The 26080-nt window shown below is 45.9% G+C and overlaps 1 protein-coding gene across 2 annotated transcripts in view; it reads left to right on the top strand.

Annotated features, from left to right (window-relative positions):
• Positions 1 to 25904, top strand: part of PKIG (cAMP-dependent protein kinase inhibitor gamma) — a 53472-nt gene extending 27568 nt beyond the window's left edge. For both annotated transcript variants that reach the window (XM_081149479.1, XM_081149480.1), the window contains exons 2-4: positions 8214 to 8283; positions 22174 to 22347; positions 25179 to 25904. In XM_081149479.1, coding sequence (XP_081005605.1) covers positions 22197 to 22347; positions 25179 to 25258 — 231 coding nt within the window. In that variant the 5' untranslated portion in view covers positions 8214 to 8283; positions 22174 to 22196 and the 3' untranslated portion in view covers positions 25259 to 25904. The remainder of the gene's footprint in view (positions 1 to 8213; positions 8284 to 22173; positions 22348 to 25178) is intronic.
• Positions 25905 to 26080: the final 176 nt, after the last annotated feature.

The raw sequence follows: 26080 nt of genomic DNA, 5'->3' as shown, positions 1-26080 counted from the left end.
TGAAAAGTCACCTGTCTTCCTAAGGTGATGGTGAGGAGGTAATACTCTGGAAGTAAGTACTTCCCTGGTCCTTGTGGCTCCTGCCTGGGGCAGGGGAGTGGAAATGTGGTGGAATGCCTCACACCCCTCACTCCAGGCCTTCAGGAACCAGATGACGGTGGCTTTAGTTTCTTGTTCTGTGTTGTCAGAGTCAGCACGGTTTTCAGTGTGCTCTTCCTCATATTTTCCACCTGCCCCCACAGTAAGTTTAGGGCATCTTAGGATAGAAGGTAGGTTATAGAAGAAACTATTATGTCCCAAGTTCTTGCTTGGCTTTCATATCTCTCTGAAATACATGTCACACACAGGGCTGGCCACCTTGCAAGTGTGGTGAGGCAAATGTAGGTTTACAGTTCATATGGAAAATAATACTTTTTTTTTTTATTAGAGGAAAGGGGGGGAGAAACAGATTTGTTGTTCCACTTACGCATTCATTGGTTGATTCTTGTATGTGCCCTGCCTGGGGATCAAACCCCAACCTTGGGGTATCCGGAGGATCCTCTAACAGAGCTACCCTGCCAGGGCTGCAATAATTAATAAATAATAATACAAGAAAAAACTCTGTGTTTAGCGTACTTCCAACTGTAAACCTACTTTTGCCCACCCTGTATGTCGATTGCTTTTAATATTCACAGCATTGATATGAAGCAGAGATTATTTTCATTTTACGTGTAAAAGAGGCACAGAGGTGAAGTAACTTGCCCAAGGCCCCTCTGCTAACAGGTAATAGAGCTGCATTTCCTCATGAGAACTGGCTCTCCCTGAAGCCCTTGAACTTTCCACCACACTGTGCTGACTTTTCCATATCACCTTCCCAAATCTCAGTTTCTTCATCTATGAAATGAGGAAGCGTGGACTAGAGTCAGAAGTCAAAGTGGTTTGGGTTTTTATTTTTATTTGAGTTTGAATGCCTGTAGGTGGGTGTGTTCTCCCATCTGTTACTATCTGTGCTGTTCCCTAGCCCAGTCCTATTACTCTCTCTGGTCTCTTGCCTGTCCCTTGGCCCCCGTGGGCATTTGCCTTTTCCACCTCTGGACTGGTTGTTGTCCACAGCTCCTGTCACTTTAGACACTTTATGGTTCGGTGAGAAGCCGGGAGGGTAGCAGTAAGAGCCCTGCCCTCATCTCGTCGTCGCTGAGACATCTTGGACAGATTGCCTCCCCTCGCAGAGCCTCTTCTCTTCTGGAAAGTGGGGTCACAATTATATGCCTCAAGGGGTACCAGGAGGATGCAGTAGGGTAGAGCTCATGATGAATTTCGTTGGTACACAAATACGTGCCCGCGATTAGCTGCTTTATGGTTTCGAGAGAGAATGTTAGCCAGTGTATACAGGCACCTGCCCCTCTGCCACGGTGGCATTTATATGAGGAGCTTGAAGCCATCTCGACCTCAGCACTGCTGAAACCCCCTGTGATGGGCCCTTGAGCTGCCACTTTGGCTTTTCAAACCGAGCCTCGGTGCTACTTCCTGTCAGGTGCTGAGGCCAAAAGCAGAAGTGGGTGCTGGTCTCCTAGGATCAGGCGACTCTGGCCCAGCCTCTTAAGAAAGAAGCTGGTGGCAGGTGTTACTTTCTGAGTGTGACAAGAAGCCAAGCTGCCTGATTAATTCTGTTTTGACAAGGGACCAGAAGTGATTCCTAAGTGGAGACAGACTTGGAAAATCTAAAGTTCTTGGAAGCAAGTCATTAATCATGACTCAAAGCTGAGCTCACTACCTCCTGGAAGTCACACATGCCTTATGAAAACTGAGTGTGTACTGCTCTTTCAAAGAGCAGTTTCTTTGGAAGTTGCAGTCAGTTGTGATGCTGAATGATTCCAAATTGCAGATTTAAATGCATCCGCTCTTACTGGAGGAAGCCAGCGTTCCTCACTTTATTTAAAAGGAATCTCTTTAATCTTCCAAGAAATTACTGATCTTTAACTTGGCTTTTCGAAACTGAATAATGGACCTTCAGGGCACTTAAGAAATGAAGTATTTGGTAGCTAATGCGTACTTACTATGTCCCAGGGACCTAGGCCAGTCATTATGTTTAGAACTTTATAGGAGTGGTTTCTGACATTCAATACACTGTACTGAGGGTCAGCTAGGACTAAGCACAAGGCTAGAACAACAGGCTGATTAAGAGACAGCCCCTGCTCTTGTGAGTTCTTAGTGCTTCAGGGAAGACGGGCAGGTGCATGAGTGAGTCCAGGATGGAGGTCCTGACCCAGAGCCCGGTTGATTACTGCCAAGCTTTCCCTCCATTTCCTTACTCTCCAAGCTTTGCCAGCATTTGTATTAAGGAGAAATGAGAGCTGCCCCCTGCTGAAGCTTTCACTCCTGGCACCTTCCTATCCTGCATGGTTTCAAAGAAAGGAAGTGTTCACAAAATGCAGGGGCCCCACCATAGAGGACCCTAAATCTGCAGTCCCAAGTTTAGTAAGGAAACAGAGGGGTGGGTGATTTTGTAGTCTAAATCGTCACTGGATTTTCTGTTGGTTCCTTTTTATACCATTTATTGTGTCAGTTTGTTTTTTTGGATTACAAAATTAGAACATGTTCATGGAAGGAAAGCTAGACAGTTCAGAAAAACATACTTAAATCATCACCCACTGATTTCACTTCTCTGATTTTTTTAATAAGGCGTGGTTAGGTCAAAGGGCATGAACCTTTTAAGATTTCTAATATTTCCAGTTTGGCACCAGAAAGCTTCTCCCTATTAAGGTCCCATTAGCATGCTTTCCCCCCTCATCCTCTCACCCACACACTATAGCTGCATGAAAAGTTTAATTCTAATTTTAATTTCTCCCTGGGCAGAGTCTGTTTGCATATCTGAGGTGCTCATGCCGTCAGCCAGTCAGGCCTCTGGGTAGGGGGAGCCCCTGTTTGGCTGGCTAGAGGCTGCAGCCTGCATTTGTACTTCCCCGTGTGTATTCCTGAGCTCATTCACCTTTGGGTTCGGCATTACGCAGGGTGCTCTGGGGAATACCTAGGTAAGTAAGACTTACAAGTAGCTCAGAGGCCGATAGGTAAAGAAGACTCGCCTAACTCTAACACATGTGATTATGTGTCCCAAGAGAGAGGGACAGTGCTGTGCCTGAGAAAGTGGAGGCACAGTAGTTTTGAGATGAACCTTCAGCTCACTTTAATAAATTTTCATGTGTTCACCCAATACTCATTGAGCATCTGATATCTTCCAGGCACTGGACAAGCTGATGGGTGGACAGCGTTACATAAACCAGGCCCTGTCCTCCCTCACACGAAGCTCGCAAGGACAAGTAGTGCTGTTGTGAAATAAGCAGCGTGCGTGTGGATGGGGAGCACAGTGTGGCCAGGGCAGGCTGGCCAGAAGAGGTGGTGGTTAAGCCAAGATGAGGCGTCTGCTATGCCAAGGGCTAAGGCGGGAGGCTGGGGGAAGAGGGGAGCTATAGAGTGGGAAGGAATAATCCAGGCCGAGAGGTACACATGTGAAAGGACCCAAGGCAGGAAAGTATGTGGAATGCTGGAGAAACTGAAAGGAGGCCAGTGTGGCTAAAGCATAGAGGGAAAGGGGTGAAGGTTAAGGTTAGGGGAAGGTTAAGGGAAGTGGGGGAGGGGGCCTAGTGGTGCTGGGGATTTCCCTTCCCTTTTTCAGTAGTTATTATATTCCACTATGGAAGCAAGGGTTCTCTCTAATGGCATAGAATATTACTCCTAGTTTAGATTTTTTTTCATAAGGGGCAGGAAGAATCTGTTCCTCCCAAGAGCCTGTTTTTATTTGTTGGCCTGCCTGTGGTTCCTTTCTGTCTGTAATGTCAAACTTGAGCTCCCTGCTGGACTTGGGGTTTGGAGACCTGAATTTGTATTGCAGCTCTGTTACTAACTTCCGTGTGACCAAAAAGATTCTAAATTTTTCTGGGCCCCATTTTCATCTGTAAATGGGAGTGATACTGATCTGATCCCAGGGTCATTGTAAAGATCAAGTAAGATATCTTAAAGTGCTTTGTAAGATGTGAAGTGCTATAGAAGTGTGAGGTATCCTTATTATTTTAGTGAAATATTTACTGTCAATGAAATCAAATAACAGAAGTTAAAAGCAGAGTTCTACCAGAGGAGGGCAGAGTGTACCTTCCAGATAACTGAAATGGCAGATTCATCGTAGGTAGCTCTCCTTCAAGAGCTTGTTATAAATGCTGTTCCTCCTCTTTTTTCTTTATTTCACCCACTGGGCTAAACCATTTCCTCTCCTTCCTCCTTCCTTAAGAAATGGTTTGCAAAACAATCCATTTCACTTCTCTAAGTTCCAGGCCCATTTGATGTAGGAGCCAAAGCATCTGCTTGGAGACCAAGAGAGCCTTGAGAGCAGAGATGCTGTGGTTTTCAGGGCTTTGGTTCCCAGCAGACAGTACACTCTCTCCCAGGAGTGTATTTAATTGGGTTTGGGGGAGAAGGCAATCAAGGGCACCAAGCCACTGAAAACAGTCACCAGCATAGAACCAGCCCACATGCCACCTACACAGGGCAGTTTCAAGCCAAAGCTTTAGGCTTTCTTTTTTTGTTTTGTTTTTAAAAACAGGTTTTATACAAGCACAGAACTTTTTAAATTTTTAAAAATTTATTGATTGATTTTAGAGAGAGAGAGAGGAAGTGGGGTAGAGAGGAAAACAACATCAATTTTTTGTTGTTCCACTTATTTATGCATCATTGGTTGATTCTCGTATGTGCCCTGACTGGGGATCGAACCCGCAACCTTGGCTTATGGGGAGGATACTCTAACCAACTGAGCCACCCGGCTACCCAGCCAGGGCTTTCTTTTGGGTTTTAAAGGGAGAAATTATTCTTTCTTTTTCTCAAAAAAATGTTTTTCCTTTTAAAATAAGAGGCATAAATGCTTAGGAAACAAAGTGCACTTTTTCCCCTCCGTGGATTTAATGTTCTGTTTTGACCAAAACAGGAAGTGACCGTGAGTGCGGTTAACTACCGCATGTTAAGATCAATGGGTGGTTGTACAGAGTTTACCAGCGGGCTTTCTCTGCTCTCATCTGTTTCTTTGTTATTGTCTGTTTTTCTTTCCTTCATTATTTTTCCCTAAAGTAATACATGTGCTCATTGTAACTAATCAAGCAATTGGAAGATATGTAAAGAAAAAGTTATAATCTCTCTCCTCCAGTCCCCATGTCCACCCTCTGAGATAACCAGTGTTACCAGTTTGGTGTGGATCTGTTCATGCCTTCTTCAAGTCCTTTATAAATGTATACAGGGTTTGTGCGCGTGTATGATTGTTTGTCAGAATGAGATCACACTTTAGTATTTTGCAATTTATTTTCCCAGCAAATGATACATTATAGTTAGTATAACTCCACTTCACTCTTTTAATCAGCTTCAGAACTATAGATCTAGAGGTACCACAATATATTCAGCCATTTCATCTTTGACAAATATTCAAGTTGCTACCCATTGTGTGTTTTTCCTACTGGAAATATTGTTGCATTAAATATCTTTACATACAAATCCCCTACTAGTGCTTTTATTTTTATAAGTTACATTTTCAAAAATAATATTTCTGGATCAAAGGGTATATGTGTTTATTTTAATAAATAATACCATCCTACTTTACAAAGAGGTCTTAACTTACATTCTCCCTGGAAATATATGAATAGTACTTCCATTTTCCTAAATCCCTAAATGTTTACCAGTATTAGATATTCTTTCCCTTCTTCCCTCCTTCCTCCTACTCCCCAACCCTCCCCCCTTCCCTCCATCTATCTCTATTGTTTTATTTTGTGACCAAGCTGATGGGGGTGGGTATGGGGTGTCATAGTTATTTACTTTGTAAATCTCTTACTACTAGTGACATTGAACCTTGCTTCATATTAACTGGCCATTTCATTTTCTTCTGTGAGTTTCCTTCACCCATTTTTCTTTGGGTGCCTTTTTCTCAAGTTGTAGGAGCTGTTTATATATTTATATATCAAGGATTCCATATGTGTTGCAGCTATTTTTCTTAATGTATTATCTGTTTATTAAATTTTTCTACTAAATTTATAGACAAATTTTAATTTTCTATTGTAAAATGTCAATTTTTTTATTTTTCTCTTCATAGTGTCTGGATTTCTCACCTTGTTTAAGAATAATATCTCCACCTCAAAGTTATATAAATATTTTCCTAAATGTTCTTCTAATACTTCTATGGTTTTAATTTAATTCTGAAACTTCAGCCCCTTTGGAATTTATGTTTATACATAGTGAGAGGTAGTAGTCAAGCTTTGCCCCAGATATGCCAGTATCATTTATTAAATAAACCATCTTTTCTATTTTGCTTTGAAATCCCATCCTTGTCATAAATAAGGTCCTTTGTTGTGTCTATTTCTGGACTGTTATTCTGGTTCACAGACCTTTTGTCTGTTTATGTTAATACCTTTTCATTATAATGTTTTTATAGTAAATTTTTATTTTCTCATAAGTCCCATAAATAGTTATTTTTTATAATTTGGATATTTATTATTCCATATGAACTTCAAAGTAACTTTATCCATTTCCCCCCTTCCAAAAAAGTATTAGTATTCTTATTGAAATTTAATTAAAATTACCTAGAAACTACAGAAGGATTGACATTTTGGGATAATTAGCCTTTTTACCCAGAAGCATGCTAGCTGGTTTGAAATATATGTATCCTATTTGTATATGTTGTTATTTTACCTTTAAAATTTCAGTAAGCATCATGAATATTTTGTCTAAAGTAAGACAATATTTCTGTGTTTGTCCCGAATAATCAAGATCCTTAAAAAGTTTTAATTCTGCTGTCTCTTCCATCCTCACTGTTATTACTGTAAAATATGTAATACTGTCACATATTGTTGAATTTATTTTTATCTCTTCATTAGCAGCATTTTACTTAGTACTACTTTAAATTTACCAATACCCTTAATAATTTCTTTGTTCACTGTTGATTCTAAAATCTCACTTATTTTGCTTGTTTTTTGTTTGTTTTGTTCTGTTTTTTATCCTGTCCCAAGGATGTTTTTCCCATTGCTTTTCAGAGAGAGTGGAAGGGAAAGAGAGAGAAACATCGATGAGAGAGACACATCGATTGGTTGCCTCCCGCACACGCCCGGACCCGGGCCGGGGATCAAGCCTGCGACCGAGGTACATGCCCTTGGTGGAATCGAACCCGGGACCCTTCAGTCTGTGGGCCAGCACTCTAACCACTGAGCAAAACCGGCCAGGGCTAAAGTCTCACTTATTTTGTGTTCAGTTTCCATTCTGTTGAAGAATGCTCTTGAGTCTCTGAATGGTGCACTTGCTCAGTCTTTGTCTGGAAATGTCTTTTGCCCTCACTCTTGCTACTTTGGAATTTTAGAGAGACCGCATGTATAATGATTGTGAAAGTTATGCATGCCTCTTTAAAAGTTTTCAGCCAGAACAGAAATTGTTAATGTAAGAAGTGAAAGTCTTTCATTCCTTTCCCCCTAGTTTCTGAGTCTCAGAGAGAGCCACCATTTATGGTTTGCTGTTCGGCTTTTTCTATGTAAATACAGAAAAAAAAAAGTATATGTATACAAATGCTGTACTTTTTTCTAAGCATAAACAATCATGTTCATATTTTTATTAAAAAGCGATAATATATATCACCTTATGCTACTTTTTAAAAAAATATATCTTTACTGATTTTAGAGAGAGGAAGGGAGAAGGAGAGAGAGAGAGAAACATCAATGATGAGAGAGTCATTGATCGGCTGCCCCCTGCACGCCCCTGACTGGGGATCGAGCCTGCAACCCGGGCATGTGCCCTGAGCGGGAATCGAACCGCGATCTCCTGGATCTTAGGTTGATGCTCAACCTCTGAGCCATGCCGGCCGGGCACCTTATACTACATTTTAACAGCCCAGCATCTGCATCTTTTCATATCAGTACAATGAAATCTCCCTCACTCTTTGTAACAGCTTTATAGTTTTTCATTGTATTGATACGCCATAATTTAACTCTTTTCCTATTAACATGTTTCTTTTTGTTTGTTTTTACACAATATGTTCTACTGAACGTCTTTTTATTCACGTCACCCTATCTATAGTATAAATTCCTAGATGTCTGACTGGCCCAAAGGTTGTGTCCCTTTAACATGTTCGTAGATATTGTTCACTTGTCTTCCCACAAGATTGTTTCAGTTTACAGCCCTGGAGTATGACTGGCTCTGTTTTTTATCTTCTGGTTCCTTAGAATTTCCACACGGATTAGTCAACAGTGGAAAATCTGAAGAGATGCGAGCAGGAAGAAGAAACTGAACCAGGTGGGTAGTCACATTGCTCACACCACTCTACTGTGGCATCACGAGTGTTTGCCTAACCTTCATTTCTGTTTGAAGAAAGAAAAGATGGAGGTTCCAAATGAAATTAGACAGGAACTTTGGTCCCACAAAGAAAAGCCCGGATGGCCCTTTTCAGAAGTTATATGGTATCACACTGCAATTTCACAGTCATGATTCCATTTACAGACAGTTTCTTTATAGCATCAGGAAGATACTTTACCTCTGGTGCCTTAAAAGAGAGTGGTTTCTTTAGCCGTCTGCTTAAGCAGATGGCATCTTACACAGGAGTTTTTAGCAAATTGGGTATGATGTCAACTCTCCTGTCTACCAGTTGTTTGCTGTAAAGCTGTTTTCACAAAGACTGGGGCACACTGTGGTAATTTTAATACTGTGATAGAGGAGCAAAAGAAAGCAAAACCCAGCCCAAAGAAATGAGCACTGCCCAGTGGGCTGATGAGAGATGGCTCAGGTGCCCCCCAGTTGGAAGAAAAATGCAGTTCATAGAACATGAGTGGCCTGGAAGTGTGGCCACCTTGGGTCAGTGTTCAGATTGTTATGGTATCTAAATGTTTCTGGCATAAGTCAATAGTCTTCAACAGCCTGTGACCCATGCTTCAGCCACCTCGCCTACACCCCAACCTGCCCACTCCCTTTCAGCACCGTCTCCATGCAGTTAGGGTAGAATCTCCGGCCTTTGTTTCTCTGTTCAAGTCCTAGTAGTCCCGGGAGTTTGGGGGATTTCCAGCTCCTTTGAATTCCCCCTCATGGCCAGGCCTTCCTCCCATAGCTCTCCTAAGAGCCCTCTTCTCTGTTGGCAGAGCAGGAATCTCGTCTGGCGGGCAGCCGCCCTGGGTTTGGAACTCCCCGGCTGCTCATCAGCAAGGCTTCTGGGCCCTGCCCTGTAGTAGCTTCCCACACCGCCAGGCTTGTGTCCTGTTCTGACTCAGCACCCTGGGGAATCCCTTGGATGCAGATATTTGCTGCAATTAGGATGCAGCAGCAGTCTGCTCCCAGGACTGTTTATCTGGCCAAGGCCGGTTTAGGAGGGCAGGCCTCCAAAGGGCCTCTGTTCCAGCTGCTGTGGGAACATCGGAGGCTAGAGCCACTGAACCCTCAGAGTGCTGGGGTTGTATGAAGTCTAGAGCTGGGCTTTGTAACCAGGGCTTTATGGTTGGCTTCTGGGAATAGCAACCCCTTGTAACCATGGGTACAATTTTGTATGTACACACATGCTCTTTCACACACGCACACACACAATTTTCTGGGCAAAATATCCATAGCTTTCCTCAGATTCTCAGATGTGTTTGTGACCTCTGAATTTTAAGCACCATTGATCTAGAGAGAACATAAAATGTTGTGGACCAGTGTGTACCCTTGGGCACCAGCCTATCAGATACCAGGATCATGGGAGACCTAACCAGCCTTTAGGTCTTTCTGTTTAGGGGTGAACTGGGACAAATTTCCTAATATTACTAAAGCTCAGAGCCATCCCACAGATGTCCCAAAGTCCAATTATGAAATTGTACCCCCAGCCCCTATTACATCTCACTGAACACACCGGTGTACTGAATATACTATGTGGGTTTTCAGGTTTGGGGTCCATAGCTCAGAAGGGTTGCTCCAGGCATTTACACTGACAACATCAACAACTATTTTGATAAAATTCTGTCTGAGTTACCACTGCCAAGAACAGCATTAAACGCCGTATACACATTATCTTATGTAATCTTCACATCCCTCCAGTGAGGCTGGTTCTGATACTTTACATATGGAGAAACCAAGGCACAGAGAAATCTAGTAATTCTCCAGCGATCACACAGCCAATAAGAGATCACACTGACTTCAGTATGTGATAGATGACCTGAGCTTAACCACCAAGCTTTAAACTAAAAGGGCATTGTTAGAAGAAAATAAAGTAAGCAGAAAAAATATGGGGCTTAATGTAGGGCAAAGAGCCCTGTATATTATAATACTGAGAACATTGCTGTATTGTACCATATTTTTATGATCACGGCAGTGATCTTAACTCATTAAGAAAAGGTTGGAGGGGTCAAGGGGGGATAACTTGACTTTGGGTGGTGAATGCACGACGCAGTATACAGATGATGTATTATAGAGTTGTACACTTAAAACCTGTATAATTTTATTAACCAATGACACCCCAATTTATTCAATAGAAAAAAAAGGAAAGGTTGGTGGTTACTGCATTAATGTATTAGTGCAATACATGAGGAGAATTTCTATCCATTATAATTCAAATGAGGTTCTTTTTTTACAGCTTTATTGAGATATAATTTGCATACCATACAGTTCACCCACTTAAAGTGTACAATTCAGTGGTCTTCAATATATTCACAGGGTTGTGCATCCATCACTGTAATCAATGTCAGAACATTACCCCCAAAAGAAGCCCATACCCTTTACTCCTCACCCTCCCACCCTCCCCAGTCCTAGGCAACCACTAATCTATTTCTCCAGATAAAGTTTTGATACTTAAAGGAGTAACTAACTGTGCGGGAATCTTGGTGATCTGGAGTGAGTCATTCCCTAAGGGTTAATTAGACAAATGAAATTTGACTCAATGTATTTTATAAATGGTTTTATTAGCTAAGAAGCTACCAGCTTGAATTTGGGGTTGATGTAGGCAATAGACAAGTTTTTTCTGAATAATTCCACTTGTCAGCCTTGTGTCTCAGATAGGCTTTTCTCAGTGACCGTCTGTAAAATGATGATGGCTTCGTGGCCACGTATTTCGCCACTGGCATCAGAACCAGTGGTGGCTCAGCACAGGATCTTTTTTGTCATCTGAATTGGTGGCATGGTTTCTCTCTCTCCATCTTGCCATAGTTGGTGTAAAGGGCACTCACGTAGATTCCTGTCACTCTGAAATTCAGGAGGCAGCACACATAGGATCCTGCCAGGCACTCGAAGGATGCATAACTGCACACTCTCTTGAGCTATTTCATGTTGGCAGATTCAGAATATCTCTTTCCCGACTCATTTGTTTATTCATTCTTTTAGAAAGTATTTATTAGGTCTATGCAGCAGGCACTGTGGTAGGTGCTCAGGAAGTCACTCAGAAAGCCCGTCACCCAAGTTTTTATAGTATGTGACCTTCTTTGACCCAGGTGGGGACAGCCATTTGAGCTGAGAAAAGCCAGAGGCAGGCAGTTTGGTAACAACAGTTCTCTGATGGGGACGAGGCAAATGCTGCACCATTCTCACCAGGGCAGAGCCATGACCAGAGCGCCCCATCCTGAAGAACATGCACTGCCCCGGCCATGGGAAGCCAGGGCCGTGGGCTCTGTGTGGGTTAAATGACAAAGTGCCTCTAAAAGCACCTGGAGTGTCATCTCTGGACAGAGTCCGTACTTAGTAAGTACTGCATGAAGGCATGAAGGAACGTGCTGGAAACCTCAGCGCTAGAGTACAGCTCCGGCAGGTTGGGTGACTAGGGGGAGACAGGTGTGAGTGACAACAGAGGAGAGCCCCCTTCTTCTCCCAGTCAGTCTCCTCCTGCCACTTCAGCCCCTTTTAGCTCACCTTTCTTAGGGCTCCCATATCCTCTGCTTCCCTGAGCCGGAGAGAGGTGCCACCCTGAGCCTTGGACCTCGGAGCCGGCCAGCTCTGGGTGTGAAGCCAGGCGCCTCGCTGTGTGTAAAGGGATTTAATTATGCTGCGCTCCTGGGAGGGTGAAGAAGGGGATACATGGGAAGCACCTGTTACCGTGTCTGACGCATAGTATATACAACCCACAGACGGTAGCCCTTTCTATTTTGTTATTATCATTGTCATCTATTGGGTCAGGGGCCAGGACTCAGATGGGTTTTTTTAATCCTCGCCTGAGGATATTTTTTCCATTGCTTTTCAGAGAGAGTGGAAGAGAGAGAGAGAGAGAGAGAGACATGGATCAGTTGCCTCCTGCACGCACCTCAACCAGGGCCAGGGATCAAGCCTGCAACCAAGGTATGTGCCCTTGGTTGGAATCGAACCCGGGACCCTTCTGTCCGCAGGCTGATGCTCTAACCACTGAGCCAAACTGGCCAGGGCCAGGTGGTTATTTTAATCACTGGATTGAGAGGGTGCATGTTTTTAAGTTCTTATTTTGTCTGTTTGTTTGTTCATTAATTCATTCATATGAGTTTGTTTATTCTGCATCTTCTGTGTGTCAGTAACTATGTTGGGGATACAGGGACAAACAAAAAAGCCAGGGTACCTATCCTCTTGGAACCAGTCAGGAAGGTAGACATTGAACCAATGTATCAATGCCTGCATCATGCCTGGCTCACGGGAGACTTCAATTCATAGTTGCTCACTCTTGAATGAATTACAAATGCAGTGATTATTAGGAAGGAGAAGTCAAGGTGCTGCAAGTAGCAAAACAAGGAGATCTTATCTCTTCTGCCAAGTCAGAGAAGAGGGAGTTCAGGCTGAGGGACCTGTGTCGTGGGCCACTGGGAGTTACACAGAACACTTGGGCTGAGGGCTGGCAGTCCCACAAAGACTCAGTGCCTGGAGGGGGAGGGAGGAGGGCTGGAATACTGTACCAAGGGGTTGGGAATCTTGTGTACAGTGTGTTAATGCGGGCTCCCTCAAGTTACACCATGAGCTTCCCTCAAGTGCACAGTGTGCTTTACTGTTTTCGTATCCATGGCATCTAGTCCCAAGCCTGGTACACATTGAGTGATCAAATTTTGTTGCCTGAATGAATGGATGGATTCATTAATATTATAGAGATAAAATCTTTTCATTCTCCACAGTGCATTTTGGGCATGCTTTTATAGAATTCTGGAGGAACTGGAGAGGGACCCCAGACCTGGATGTACCATTAGAGATCACTCTGGTTCTCCATTCCTGTATAGCATATCACCTTCAATACTTAGTGGCTTAAACTACAGCAGTCATTTATTATCTTTCATGGTTTCTGTGGGCAGGAATTTGGCAACAGCTTGGATAGACAATTCTGGCTTGGATCTCTCATGCAATTGCAGTTAGACAGTGGCTGGTGCTGGAGCAGCCAGGGGGCCAGCGCAGCTGGGGGCTGCTAACCTCATCTCTCTCTGGGCTATCTCAGGACTCTAGATGTGGTCACTTCATGGGTTGGTTTGGGCTTCCTCACAAAATGGCAGCCTCAGATTTCCTAGATGCAGCTCCAAGCTCAAAGACAAGCATCCCGAGAGACAGCCAGGTGGAAGCTGTGTCACCATTTCTAACCTTATCATAGAAGTCACACAGCGTCTGACTTCTGTTGCATTATCTTAGAAGCATGTCACGAAGGCCAGCTCTTTCAAAGTCACCTTGTGACAGAAGGAATGTCAGATAATTTGAGACATGTTTCAGAGCAACCACAGAGATGCCCGGTTTAGCCCTTCATTCCGCACTCCAAACCCCTGAGGTTTGAGGGAAGAACCTCACCAGAGGTGCCCAGCCTGGCATCAGCAGAGCTGGAGCTCAGTCCAGTCCCTGGACTTTGGCTGGTCTGCTTGGAAATGACCTCACTTTCCCTTCCTGCCCCTCCTTCCAGTCTGTGATGAGGACTGCCAGTCTCTGGGAACCTTGCTTCCTAGCTGAGCCCTCACCAAGTTTAGATAATATGTAAACAGCAGGAAACCAGGGAGACCCAGCATGGTCTCCAAGCAGTAATTCAGCTGGACTGTTCTGCCTCTGTCCAGAGACCTCCATAGAAGCACAGACTCAGGGACTGAAGAGTTTGTATCACTGTCCCAACACCCACCCCACCCTACGTGAAGTACTAGCACTGCCCTGCCACAGGATGAAATGTAGCTGCTGAGGTGGTAAGAGTTGTACAGTTTGCACCCCAAAATAAGTATTTTTACCATTGCTGTGAAGTTAGATAACAAAAAATAAAATGGTGGCTGAATTCAGAGAATCAACCCAACATCACTGAAAAGATTCTGAAGATTTCTACCTCTGGCTGAACATTCTAAACAGCATTTTGCTTAAGCAAGAGTAAAATACATCTGGGTATATGTTTCCACCAGCACTATGGAATTTTTTCTTGGGATTTTCACTGCTTTTCTGCTCTTCCTTCAGAAATGCCTTTTTAGAAGGTTGGGGATAGAGGAGAAAGAAGGAGAGAAAAAGGAATGGACACTTTTTAAAAGACCCTTACTCGCCCGGCTGGCATAGCTCAGCGGTTGAGCATTGACCTATGATCCAGGAGATCACAGTTTGATTCCTGGGAGGTCAGAGCACATGCCTGGGTTATGGGCTCAGTCCCCAGCAAGGGCATGCAGGAGGCAGCCGATTGATGACTCTCTCATCGTTAATGTTTCTCTCTCTTTCTCTCCCCCCCCCGTTCCTCTCTCTGAAATCAATAAAAATAGATATTTTTAAAAAGAATAATAATAAAAAAAGACCCTTACTATATACCAGGCATGATGCTAATTCATTCCCATGCTTCCAAGCCTAATAGTAAAGGCTCGATCCTGTCCACACTCACTGGGTGTGACCTTGGGCAAGCTACTTAACCTCTCTGTACCTCACCTTCCTCTTCTGTAGAACAGGAACAATGCTTCCTACTGCATAGAGTTGCTGTAAAATTAAATGAGATAATGCCTATGAGATTAGCACAGTCTGGCACGCATTAAGGACTCCGTAAATGCTGGCTCTGCTTAATCCCCACAGCCACCTTTCAAGGCAGTTGTAACACCCCCATTTTATAGAAGAGGAATCGGCAGTCAAGTGAGTCATTCAGCTGTGGGGACAGAAACTGAGGTGACTCCACAGTCCTTACTGTGTCCACTGCACCACGCAAGACTCCAGCCAGGCCTTTTCGACATGCAGTAGTGGTGGGCAGAGGGATTCTAGGACCCATGTCAGGGTCCAAGAGCAGGAAAATTTGAAAAGTCAGGGCCTGGAATCCACTTATGAGGCTCTGTAAAGAGCAGAGTGACAGAAAATGTTCCAGGCAAAGAAAACAGTCTTGTAGAGACCCTGAGGTCAGGACTAGCTCAGCTGGTTTGAGGAATTAAGGAGGGGCCAGTGTGGTCAGAGCAGAATGGGCCAAGAGGAGAGTGGAAATGAGACAGAAGGTCACAGAGGAAGGCAGGGCCAGATCCATGCAGGATTTCAGGGGCTGGTGTAGAGTCTGGATTTTGCCAGATGTGGAATGAAAGAACATCAAAGGTTGCATGAAGCAGGGGAATCACATGACCTGCTGCCTTATCTGAGGACATCACCCTGGCTGCTTGTGTAGAGAATAGACCTTGGGCGAAGGCCAAGGGGGAAACAGGGGTGCTGGTTGGAAACAATAGAGACTAGGAAGTGCACATGAAGGGGAGAGAGGGGCAAATCAGGCTCTGTTTTGCAAGTTGAAATGACAGGACCTTGTTTTGCAAGTGGAAGTGACAGGACCTGGTGACAGGGTGTACTTGAGCCACCCTCGAGAAATCCAGGGTGTCTCCAGGTTTCCAGCATGAGCAGTGGAACAGATGGGCCCTGACAGAGCTGGAGAAGGCTGGAGGCTGTGACTTGACCTGTGAAGTTTGAGATGCTGGTGAGATAGCAGAGGGACATGCTAACTATATTCAGAATTTTGACCTCTAAGGCAGGCGGGGGCTATTTGGGAATCGTCAACACATACTATTTAGGGAAAGGTTAAGAACCTCCGGGGAGTAAATAAACAGAGAAGAGGACCAGGCCTGGTCATGGGGGCCTCTAACACAAAGGTCCCTAATAGAGGAGGCACTTGTATGGAGGCGCAGAAGGTGTGGTGTCTGGAAGCCCTTGGTCCCCACCAAGGAGACTGGCAATCTGGAAGTAACTGAGGACCCCCCAGCACCCTGCCCTTACCTCCTCGCTGAGAGGACTCCCACAGCCCGTCTCTCCACTGCCTGCCCTGGGGCGGCATGGTCTGGCCCTCCAGGAGCCAAGGCCCAGCCTGACTGCCTCCAAATGAAGCCTCACCAACGGACCACTCTCTGAATGGGCAGTATGCACTGCCTGGCAGGAGATGGTCTCCTCTCTGGTGACTCCAAGCTGGATGTACCCCTAAAGTACTAGGTAGAGTGTGGTGCCAGTCCCTGGCAGGCCGCAGGCCGCTAGAGCCAGCCGCCCTTTCCCAGGTTCTCAGAATGCGCTTGGTTTGGGGCCCTGACTCCTCCCGCCTCAGTGCCTCTGGTTCTGGCTGCCTATCACAGAGAGAGGCCGCTTCCCTTTGAATCGAGGAACGCCAGCTCAGTGGGCCTGGGTGTTTCCATTAGCTTTGCACAGCCCTTTCTTCCCTCAGAAACTTCAGAGAGCATTTGCCCCACCCCCAGGAGGCCTGTCCCACAGGACCAAGTCCCACTCTGTGCTCTGCATCCTCTGCAAAACAGTCTGCTTTCTTTTTGTATGTTCTCTGCAAATATTTAATTTTAAAAAAGAAAATGAAAACAGGAAATGACCTTTCTGGTATATTTGGAAAACAATTTGGAGCTGTAATGGAATCTGCCTGAGCACTGACGACTAATATATGCAGACTTGGAACAGACTGTGTAGCTGTTGGCAGAGCCTGGGGCCTCCTCAGTTTATGAAGCTCGGGGGAGAATGAAAAACCAAGGAAGAAGGTGGCTTCCTTTGGGGGGAAACCTGACAGTACCCAGAGCAAGCACCGTAGGAACCACACCTCTGACCCCGGGCCACTAAGGGAGAGTCTGGGAAGCTGAGTAGAAGGCTCCTCTCTTTTGACCTGGGCATTCAGGGTCAGTCAAATGTCTTACCAGCATCTCGACCCCAGGAGGGCACCGAAATCTCCTGAGGGTGGGGAGAAGGGAAAGAGTATCCCTCTTGAGCACCCTGTAGGGCTCGAGCTGAGAGAGATGTTGAACACCGTAGACCAGGTTGTCTGTTAGCTCTGCCCGGACCACCTGCCATCCAACACTATTACAGATCTCAGCCGAGGGTCACCTCCCCAAGGACGCCTCCCCCAACTGTATGACCTTTAACTGAACCATCCACACACACAACCGTTCTCTTCTTCCTAGCACTTATCCCAATCTGTGACCATAGATTTACTTACCCGGTCAGTGCCTTTTTCTCTTTTCAAATTGTAGGTGTCTTTTTAGGCTTCAGTGTGTACTCCATTACCTGACATGGTGCCTGGCATATAGAAGGTGCTCAGAAAATACTGAATTAATGGATGAAAGGTCGGGACTAGAAGAGCCTTAGAGATTATATTTAAACTTTCATTATTCACATGGGGGAAAGGAAGTTGGGAGAGAGGAAGGAATTCATCAGGGGTCACCTTCCTGCATGGAGATTGAGCCAGACCTTTGGAAACTGTTATGCTGCAGGGCTGCACACCCCTTGGCCCTTTCTACCCTGGAATCTAGAGCATCGTTCATTCATCAAATATTCATGGAGCTTCACCTATGTGCTAGGCCTCTCAGATATAGCCGTGCACGTGCCAGCCAAGTCGCCACTTTTGTGGAACTTACATTCCACTCAGCACTATAAAGCACAAAAGAACAAAGTATAACTTTTGGCCTTCTATGAACCGTTAAACAGTAAAAACAAAGGAGTTGAGCAAAAATGCCAAAAAGACAGCTTTACTGATACCACCCAACAAAAATTGACCATATTAATGCTTTATTAATGGATATGATCAGTGCCACAGTAGCTTCGGGGTGATCTGGAATTGTTTCCAGGATATATGTGTAAATGAAAAAAGCAGAACGGAAAACAACTTTCTGTTTTAAATGAGAAGAAGGAAGGCAGGAAGGCAGGGAGGGAGCGAGGGAATGTGTATACTGCATAGTGTCTCTGGAACGACTGAGAAAGCGCTTGCCTTGGGGTGGGTGTCTGTGAGAAGGCCACCGTGCTTACTCTTTTTCCTTTTGTACCTTTTAAGTTTTATGCCACATGCATACCTATTCAGAAACGAAATAATTTTAAAATAAAGTGAATGCTTTTACTGTAAAAATTTAGAAAATACTAAAAGTATTTAAATCATTCATAGTTGAACTAAATAGTATTAATATGTGATCATATTGAGATTTCATAATATATGTGAACATTTCCCCATGTCTTTTTAAAATATTCACAAATATTTTAATGCCTGTATCATGTTTCATTTGCACTAGTTAAATATGTATATGCATTTCTGTTGTCTTTTTAGGACATCTGACATGTCCATTTTGGTGTCTTTAGGTTTTGACTACTATAAATAATACTATGATGATCACCTTTGTACAATGATCTTCATGCACAACTTGGATTATTTTCTTAGAATAAATTATTATAAGCTGACTTAACAGACCTACTGACTTAGTGGCTCAAGGATGTGAAGAAAAGTCAAGGTTTCTTGATGCATCTTGTCAGCTCACTCCCTAGAGAGGTCCTGACAGTTTACACGCTCATGGTGTGAGAATCACCATTATCTGGTGAGATTTCCAGCTTTGAGGATTCTTTATTTCCACATTTGCTGTTGACTTGAAAGAGCAGAGTGAGGGAAGAAGACAAATGTTGAAGAAAAATGAAACTATGTGCTTGTGCTGCGGGTCAGAGAGCTCCCTAGATTACCCCCGCCTCCCCCCCCATCTTTGGAACCGCTGTTCCCTGAGGGGAGGGGAGGGGGCAGCTGGAGCTAGTTGGCTTAGTTCGGGTTTTCCAGGATTGGGCTTTGAGCTTGGCATACTTCCCTTTCTGGGCCAGGAGGGTCAGCTTCTTGCACTGGGCATCTTGTAGGGTCAGCCGAGCAGAGGTGGAGCCAAAGCCCAGGGTGTCTGTTCCTTTTAGATGGAGCCCGTAACTCCATCCCACGGTGTCAGATCCTAGCGATACCAGACAAGAACATCAGCACAGCAGGCTACAGTGGGCAGAGCCTTTTGCAGTAGTGCTGAGGAGTCGCCCTGTCATCCCCCCAGATAAGAAAAGAGGGATAGTAGGAAGGCAGACAGATAGGTAGACTGACAGACAGATTCGTGTTTAATTTGAGGAGTACTGTTGAGCATCTACTCTTTGTGCTGGTCGAGAATCTGAGGGTGGAGCAGCCAGAGCATGTGGTTTAGCTGCCAGGATTAGCCCTTTCCGTCTGGTGTGGTGAAAATCCAAATAAAAGTCATTATTCTCATGGAGCCAACATTCTAGTTGAAGGAAAAGAGCTGGGGGAGATGGTGTGGTCTGTACAGGGTCTGTTCCTTCCTGTAGGCAACGGGCATAACTTGGAGGATGAGCCTAGGCCCAAGAGGCAGAGGGGTCCACCTGAGACCTTGCTGAGTCATGATTAGAAATTTACCTCACTGACCTCAGAGAGCTGTTGTGACAATTGAGTGAGGGATGGAAAACATATAATGACTTGGTAAAAGTTACCTTTACTTATTGTTAGAATTATCTTAATTTTTATTGTTATTACTGCTATTGCAACAGGCCATTCCCCAGTTCAGAAGCTTTGAGCAGTTTACCCAGAGGGAGAGTGCAGGACTGAAACTTATGTGACCTGCAGAAGGAACCACCTCTGGGACTTCAGAGAGGTTTTTGTTATTTGTTTCTTGCTGAGGAGGAACCAAAGCTCAGCAACTAGGGCAGCCAAGAAAAAGACATGCTGGGCGCACCCTCTGCTGGAGCTTGGGGGGATTACCGTAGACAGGATTCAGCCCGCCTTTATTTAACGGGGGTAATGGAAGCCCAGAGTGGGGAAGAGTCTTGCTAAGGTCCCGTGGCAGAACACAGGGCCACTCTTTCTTTTCTGTATTGTGGGTACCTCCCTGTCTCCCGTGCCTGATCTGTGAGTGCTCCTAATTTATTCTTCAGGTGTCTCTTCTGAGCTAGGCGTCGTGAGATGTGATTCTAGCCCTCCATACTGTCCTCTCACCCCCTTTTTCTCTCTCCCCATCCTATGCCTACCGCCCTTTGACCCTCTCTGCCCCCCCCCCGCCCGCTTTCTCCTCTCACACGTACACAAACACATTCCCCAAAGCACTTACTGAGCCCCACCCTGGGCACTTTGGGGCATGTACTGCCAACCTCACTTACCTTCTGAAAGCATTACACAATAACTTGAGTGGATAAAAACTTTATCTTTACAAAAATATAGTCTTAGAAGTGAAAGTTCCCCTTAGTCACAAAGAATCACACTTGACAGGTTTTTTCCTGCTTGTATTGCTATCTTTCCCCACAGAAACAGTTTTCTTTTAGGTGTCGTTTTGCAGCCTACATTTTGCAATTTGCAGTTTATCTCAGAACCCTTGTTATGGCAGTACAGGCCTGTCTGGCACATTTCTTTTTTATGAACACTTTATAATTCCTGTAGTGCGTAGCCTTCTGCTGGACACTCTGGTGGCTCCCTATGGTTCACCATTACCGACCACATGCGGTAAACATCCTCACACTGCAGAAAACATGGGCATTTTGCCTGCGTGTGTCTAGAACTGGGATTTGCCAGGCCCACCCCTCCTAGGAGGACTCCCTTCCCACTACCCAAAGTAGGCTCTGCCAAGTAGCCAGAGTCAGGCGGTGACTGTGTGCTTTGAGTGCCTTCAGAAAAACCATAGGTGTTCAATGAGAGATACTCGTAGCCCCCTGAGCAGATTGACATTTTTCACATAATAGCAGTAATTGTTGCTGGCAAGTCTGCAGGTGAATGGACCATCTTATGTGCTGCTAGTGGGAATATAAGTAGCAACAGTAATGAATTTAGTTTTAGTTTTTTTCCTTTTTAAAATATTTTTATTGATTTCAGAGAGAGGAAGGGAGAGGGAGAAGGAGATAGAACCATCAATGATGAGAGAGAATCACTGATCAGTTGCCTCCTGCACACCCCCTGCTGGGGACCGAGCCTGCAACACAGGCATGTGCTGTGACCAGGAATCGAACCGAGATCTCCTGGATCCTAGGTGGACGGTCAACCACTGAGCCACGCTGGCCGGGCTCCTTTTTTTTTTTTTTTTTTTTTTTAATCATTTCAGTTGACTTGTGAACAATGTGGTTTGAACTGCTTGGGTCCATTTGACCAACGCATTTCAAACCTGCAGTGTTTGGGGTCAACTGGCAGTTGGGAGTCTGAGTATGCGGAGGGCCGACTGAGTTATACACAGGTTATTGACTGCACGGGTAGTCAGCGCCCCTAACTGTACCCCTGTGCCATTCGGGAAGGCCACTTGGCAGTCTGTCAAAACAGCATGTTTTAAAATGATTCATCCTTCCCTTTAGCCCAGCAATTCTACTTCTGGGAATATGCTCTGAGGACTTACATAAAGACCTAGTAGTGTCTGTAATGGTGTAAAATTGAAAAGTACCTTCATGTTCATTTCTAGGGGGCAGATCAGGTCATGGTACATGCAAGTAGGCATGTGCAAAAGTCACCTACGGAGAATTTTAATGAAATGTTCTAGAGCTTTCCAAAGAGTCAGCTATAAAGTGCAATGTATGGTATGATGCCCAAATGACTTTTAAAATGTATATGGCTCTTTGTATGTGTGATTCTTTTCTCTCTCTAGGCTGTATAGTCAAGCACCAGGGTTGTTAACCACAATCTGTGTAGCATTAACTTCTAATTTCCTATTTTTCCTACCCATGCCATACCCCATCTCTTTTCTAAGCTCCAGCCTCCTCTCTCTCGTACCTATTCTGCCTTTCCCCTTGGAGGGCTCACAAGCATCTCAAAGTTAACATGGTCAAATAGAATTCTTAACCTTGACCTGCAGTCACTCCCCAAAGCATTCCTCCGCTGCTGCTCCCCAGCTCAGGAAGCCACACTTCTGTCCACCTGCTGATTCGTATCAGAGAGCTCATGTCCCCATCACTCAAATACCAAGTCCCGTTGAGTCACCCTCCAAATTACATTTTGTCAAAAAACGTCAGTGCTGGCGACCGGAGCTGTGCCTTCCCTGCAGGATGCAGCTGGACTCACTCCTGCCCTTGTCCCCACAGGCCTGAAGAAGGATGAGACAGGCATGATGGAGGTGGAGTCCTCCTACTCGGACTTCATCTCCTGTGACAGGACAGGCCGTCGGAATGCAGTGCCCGACATCCAGGGAGACTCCGAGGCTGTGAGCGTGAGGAAGCTGGCTGGAGACATGGGCGAGCTGGCACTGGAGGGGGCAGGTCAGAACCCCTTCAGCACTTTTCCGTGTCTCCGTTTCCTCTGCTAGAACAGCCATCACCCACCCCTGCGGTTGCAGCCTCATGCCCCAGCTCGGATACCAGATGCTCACCAGAGCTTTCCATGCAGCTATAATTGGCCTTCCCTAGTCACACGACTCTTCACTCTCTGACAAGGTCTCCTGGGTTTAAATGAGCTCCAGCAGAGCAGGGGCCTCCTGTTCTGCAGGCGGTAGCAGGTGTTTAGAAACCACAGGGTGATTGAGTGTGTGGAGGAAACAGCATCTGCTATCCCCTCTGTAATGCCCCTTCCCCTCCCTCCCTTTCCCCACTTCTTCCCCTATAAGTACAACAGAGGAGACTTTGTGGGGGCATGGACCCAACACTGTCATGTTTTTTAATCTGGACAAATAGGCCCAGAGAAGTTGGATAGCTTGCTCAGGGTCACCAGCAAGTTAACATAGGATGAGAACCTGACTGCCCCCAGCACCCTGCCCAAGGAACCACAACCACACCCCTTCTCTGGTCTATCAGCCTTCCCTTATTATGTGGCCCATACTCCCTACCCAGGCACATGAACCTCCATGGGTCCCACTCTGCTCACCTCAACAGCCTCAGCTCATCTTTCTCCCTCAGTGCCTCTGATCCAGCCAGAGGAAAGTACTTTTATTTCTTAAAAGCCCCTTGTGGGCCTGAACACACCACTCCTGCTGTCCAGTTCTCCCTGCCCTCCCCTTGCCTGGCTCATGTTCCTCGTTCTTAGAAGCCCAGGCTGCTCTGCTGAGAGGCCTTCCCTGGCCACATCCCCCTCTCAGACAGAGGGAGGCATATCTTCTCCCTGCCTCTGTAATTGCACTCAGCACAATGCCCCTGCTGCAGGCCGTGAGCTCCTGCACAAGATCTGTGTCTTGTGCCCTTGGTGCCTGGTAGCATTTGGAACATGGTAGCGGTACCTAGTCAATGGCTGTTGATTGTCCAACTGAATGACCAGCATGCCCAGCTGCCACCTGGGCATGCTGCCAGGGGGCTTGTACTCAGGGCTTCTGTATCCTCAGCTCTGGTGAGCTGTTTCAGTCTCCCTCTACCTCAGCAGTTGCAGCCATTTGTCTGTGGATCCAGTACGTTCTAATACCCATTTCCCATGGGTGCATGACATTTTCCTTCCAGGGTGCAAAACATTAAAAAGGGGACCTAAGAAAGGAATAGTGCTTGCTGCAAGGAAGTGAAGCATTCATGGTAGAGTGCAGGGCAGACTGGCAGAGGAGCCCTCCTCTGGTAGGCCTTGCACTGAGCAGTTTCCACAGCTGGTCTGCCAGCTGTGCTCAGTCCAGCAGACCTGTTGAGGGAATGGGAATCCAGAGTCTCATCCTGCCAGCCGGGCTGAGAATCTGTTTGCTTAAAGCTTCCCAGGGGACTGATGCACAGCATGTTGTGTGCAAACCTGTCCCTGATATTTCCTTATGTGGGGAGCACGAACCTTTCCTTACTTGGCCCCCATAATGAGAGAGAAACAGACAAGGCCTGAAAAAATGAATCCACTGCCAAGCAGTGTGTGACTAGGACACATTTTCAAATGGTGCTCTGAAACTGGCCCCAGAAGTTCCAAGGGTGCTGGTTGGCAAGGAAAGTGCTAAAGGACCTTCTCAAGCCAGAAGAACTGGGACTGGCACAGAGGAAGCGTTACCATTACCATTGGCTAAGACAATCCCACGTGTCAAATGGCCACATACAGGCCCAACCCCCCCCTCCCCCCCCCCATGAACAGGCAGAGGTGTCACCAATCCTTACTTTATGGATCAGGAAGCAGAGGCTTAGAGAGATTAAATGTCCAAATTCCCACAGCAAGGAAATGGCACAGCAGAGATTACTGGGGAATCTAACAAGATTCTTTCTGCTGCCAGGGTAGGAGGCTCAGGGTCAAATAGGGCATCACAAGCTGGGAAATTTGTGCCATCTAGCTTGTCCAGCTTCTGGAGGGGCCAAAAGGACTTTCTGGGACCAAGCCTTTGCTACAGGCACCACCCAGGATAGGGAGGTAGCCTGGCAGGGAGCCTGATGTCCAAATTCTGCCTGTGCCACTTTCTACTACTAATACTGCTTCCCAAGACTGCTGCAAGGGCAAAACGAGGGAATGTCGATGATGGGCCTTTATAAACCCCAGAGAATGCTGCTTGGTGGAAATTGAATTTCCTGGAAGGACACTGGCTTCCTCCATCACTTGATCTCAGACAAATCAGTTCACCTCTCTGAGCCTCGGTTTTCTTATCCGTATCATGCTCTTAATGACACCTCCAGGCTGCTCTGTGGATTGCATGGCGCTTGGTACAGGGTGGTGGTTCTCGGTCATGGGAAAGGCTTAGACTAAGGATACAAAGACAGAGGCCAGAGAGGAAGGTGTGGCCGGTCTGGTGAGGACACAGCACATGAAACAGTCATAGGTTCCACCCCTAACCCTGATGCAGGCCATGCCGTGGTACTCCCCTGAGCTGGCCTAGTCAGATGCCCTTTTCTGTCTAAGAACTGCCATTGGCTGAGCACCTCCCATTTGCCCTCTCTTTCTGGAGAACCCGCACAAGTGTCTTGACCCTCAACAGCCCTTCACCTGTTGCTTTTAGCATGCATCCATGATTCTGGCCTTTAATTGACTTTAATTACACTAGTAATACCACATCATTTTCTTTGTAAGCGTTGAAATGTCAGAGACCAAGTTAAAGTTCCCTTTGGCTACCTCCAGCCCCTATCCTGCACCCCAGGGCTCATCCACTGTTAGTTCAGCTGGGCCCTGCCAGACCCCCTCCTGTGCTTCACGTTTGTGTACATGCTCTTCTCTCCAGAAGGACAGGTGGAGGCAGGCACCCCAGACAAGGCGGCTAGCAACCAGCCGGAGAGCAGCGACGGGACCACCTCATCTTGAGTCTGACCTTGCCCAAGGAGGCTGGAAGAGAGACCTGCTGTCTACATCTGGGCAGGGAGCCCTGGCACTGGCCTGGCAGCCTCTTCTCTGAGCCCCCTGTTCCAGGCAAGTGAGGCCAGACTGAAAGGCACCCCCAGGGGCCACCATGGCCCTTACCCTGGGAAGGCCCTCTGCCCATACCCACAGGCTCCATGCTACCACCACCTCATCATGCCCAGATACACTTTTAAGACACTATAACCACAGGATGTTATTTATTCACTGGGCTCTGGGACTCAGGGGCTCCTCTCCTGGGCAACCTGGGTAGGGACCATGTCCCAGCTCTGCCCCCTCTTCTCCAAACCCATCTGTTTAGGTCAAGACCTTCTGATCCCTTTTTTAAAAAACTCTTGAACTTTTAAAAAATTTTAAACCTTTTTCAGCAGAGAGGAAAGGAGCTGACAGTCAATTCACTTTTTTTTTTTTTTAAGCCATTTTAATCTAAACTCTGAGCAGCTATGCAGCTCTGAGGTTCCCTCATGGAACTTCACAGATCCAGTTTTAGGGAAGGGATTTTTGTGCTCAAAACTACTGATCAACTCTGCCCTTTCTTTGTACCAAGATAAATAACACCTGGAACCCAGGAAATAAATGCTGGTGATTTGTGTGACTGGGTTAAGATTATTATTTCTCCTTTAAACAGCAAAAGCAGGGCCTGGGCCTTGTTTTCCCAAGTCTGCAGTTAGCTGGGACCCATTGCTGCCCAGGCTTCCACAGGAAAAAATACCTGAGAAGATGCTGCTGCTCTGCAGAGGCTCTAGCCCTGCTCTTTGTCCTGGTGTC

The sequence above is a fragment of the Miniopterus schreibersii genome, assembly GCF_964146895.1.
Source record: "Miniopterus schreibersii genome assembly, chromosome: 10".
Classification (NCBI taxonomy): domain Eukaryota; kingdom Metazoa; phylum Chordata; class Mammalia; order Chiroptera; family Miniopteridae; genus Miniopterus; species Miniopterus schreibersii.
Note: the sequence above shows the minus strand (reverse complement) of the source record. Positions and strands in the feature narration are given on the sequence as shown.